Below are 771 nucleotides of genomic sequence, written 5' to 3'. Positions count from 1 at the left end.
AAAAAAAAGCAATTTTATTTTTAATCTAATTTATATTTACTTATTTATTAATGCAAAACTGACCTTACAGACATACCTGATAGGAGATTTCCTATTGTCTGGGTCTGTGGCAGACACCACGCCTACAAATGATCCTTGTGGGGTTTCTTCAAAAATTTCAAATATGTAATACGGAAGGAGGAAAAGAGGAGGCTCATCAACATCTTCCACTTGGATCTTAATGAAAGTGGTGGAAGCTTCAGTGTGGTATTTCATGAGCTGCTCATCAACATGATGGTTTTTAACTTTTGCTCTAATACCATAGTGGTTCTGGTGCTCAAAATTCACTTTCTGCAAAGAAATACAGTGTACACAGAAGAAATGGCTTTAATAACCCAAGATACTACTTAGAAAAAAAGTTTTACCTGTTAAAGTAAGTCTCAGTGGCCTTTCAGTTAGATTTTTCTTTTTATGTACATGGATCTCTCTGATATAATTGTTAATCAGGCATAACACATCTGTGTGTATATTGTCAGTTACCTATTTTAGTTTGGAGATAACATTATACTTTTGAGGGCATAAACAGCTAATGAAACTGAGAATTAATTTCCTAGTATTTAAGATATTTTCCAAAAAGTTTTCTTTTAATAGAATTAAAACAGTGTTCTGCATATAATTCAAAAAGCTCTGTAATAACTATATCATCTCTAAAATCCTTTTCTCCATAAAATAGAAATTACAGGTTATCATTTCAATTATTTAATGAGTTAAAAATTAACCAGTTACACAAAA

The 771-nt window shown here is 31.0% G+C and overlaps 1 protein-coding gene across 1 annotated transcript in view; it reads right to left on the bottom strand.

The window, feature by feature from the left end:
• Positions 1-771, bottom strand: part of CDH19 (cadherin 19, type 2) — a 115692-nt gene that overhangs the window by 41864 nt on the left and 73057 nt on the right. The window contains exon 6 of the mRNA XM_011974174.1: positions 77-364. Within this exon, the coding sequence (XP_011829564.1) occupies positions 77-364 (288 nt within the window). The remainder of the gene's footprint in view (positions 1-76; positions 365-771) is intronic.

This window comes from Mandrillus leucophaeus, unplaced genomic scaffold (assembly GCF_000951045.1).
Source record: "Mandrillus leucophaeus isolate KB7577 unplaced genomic scaffold, Mleu.le_1.0 Scaffold142, whole genome shotgun sequence".
In the NCBI taxonomy this organism is placed as follows: Eukaryota; Metazoa; Chordata; class Mammalia; order Primates; family Cercopithecidae; genus Mandrillus; species Mandrillus leucophaeus.
This window is presented reverse-complemented; position numbering and strand designations above follow the sequence as displayed.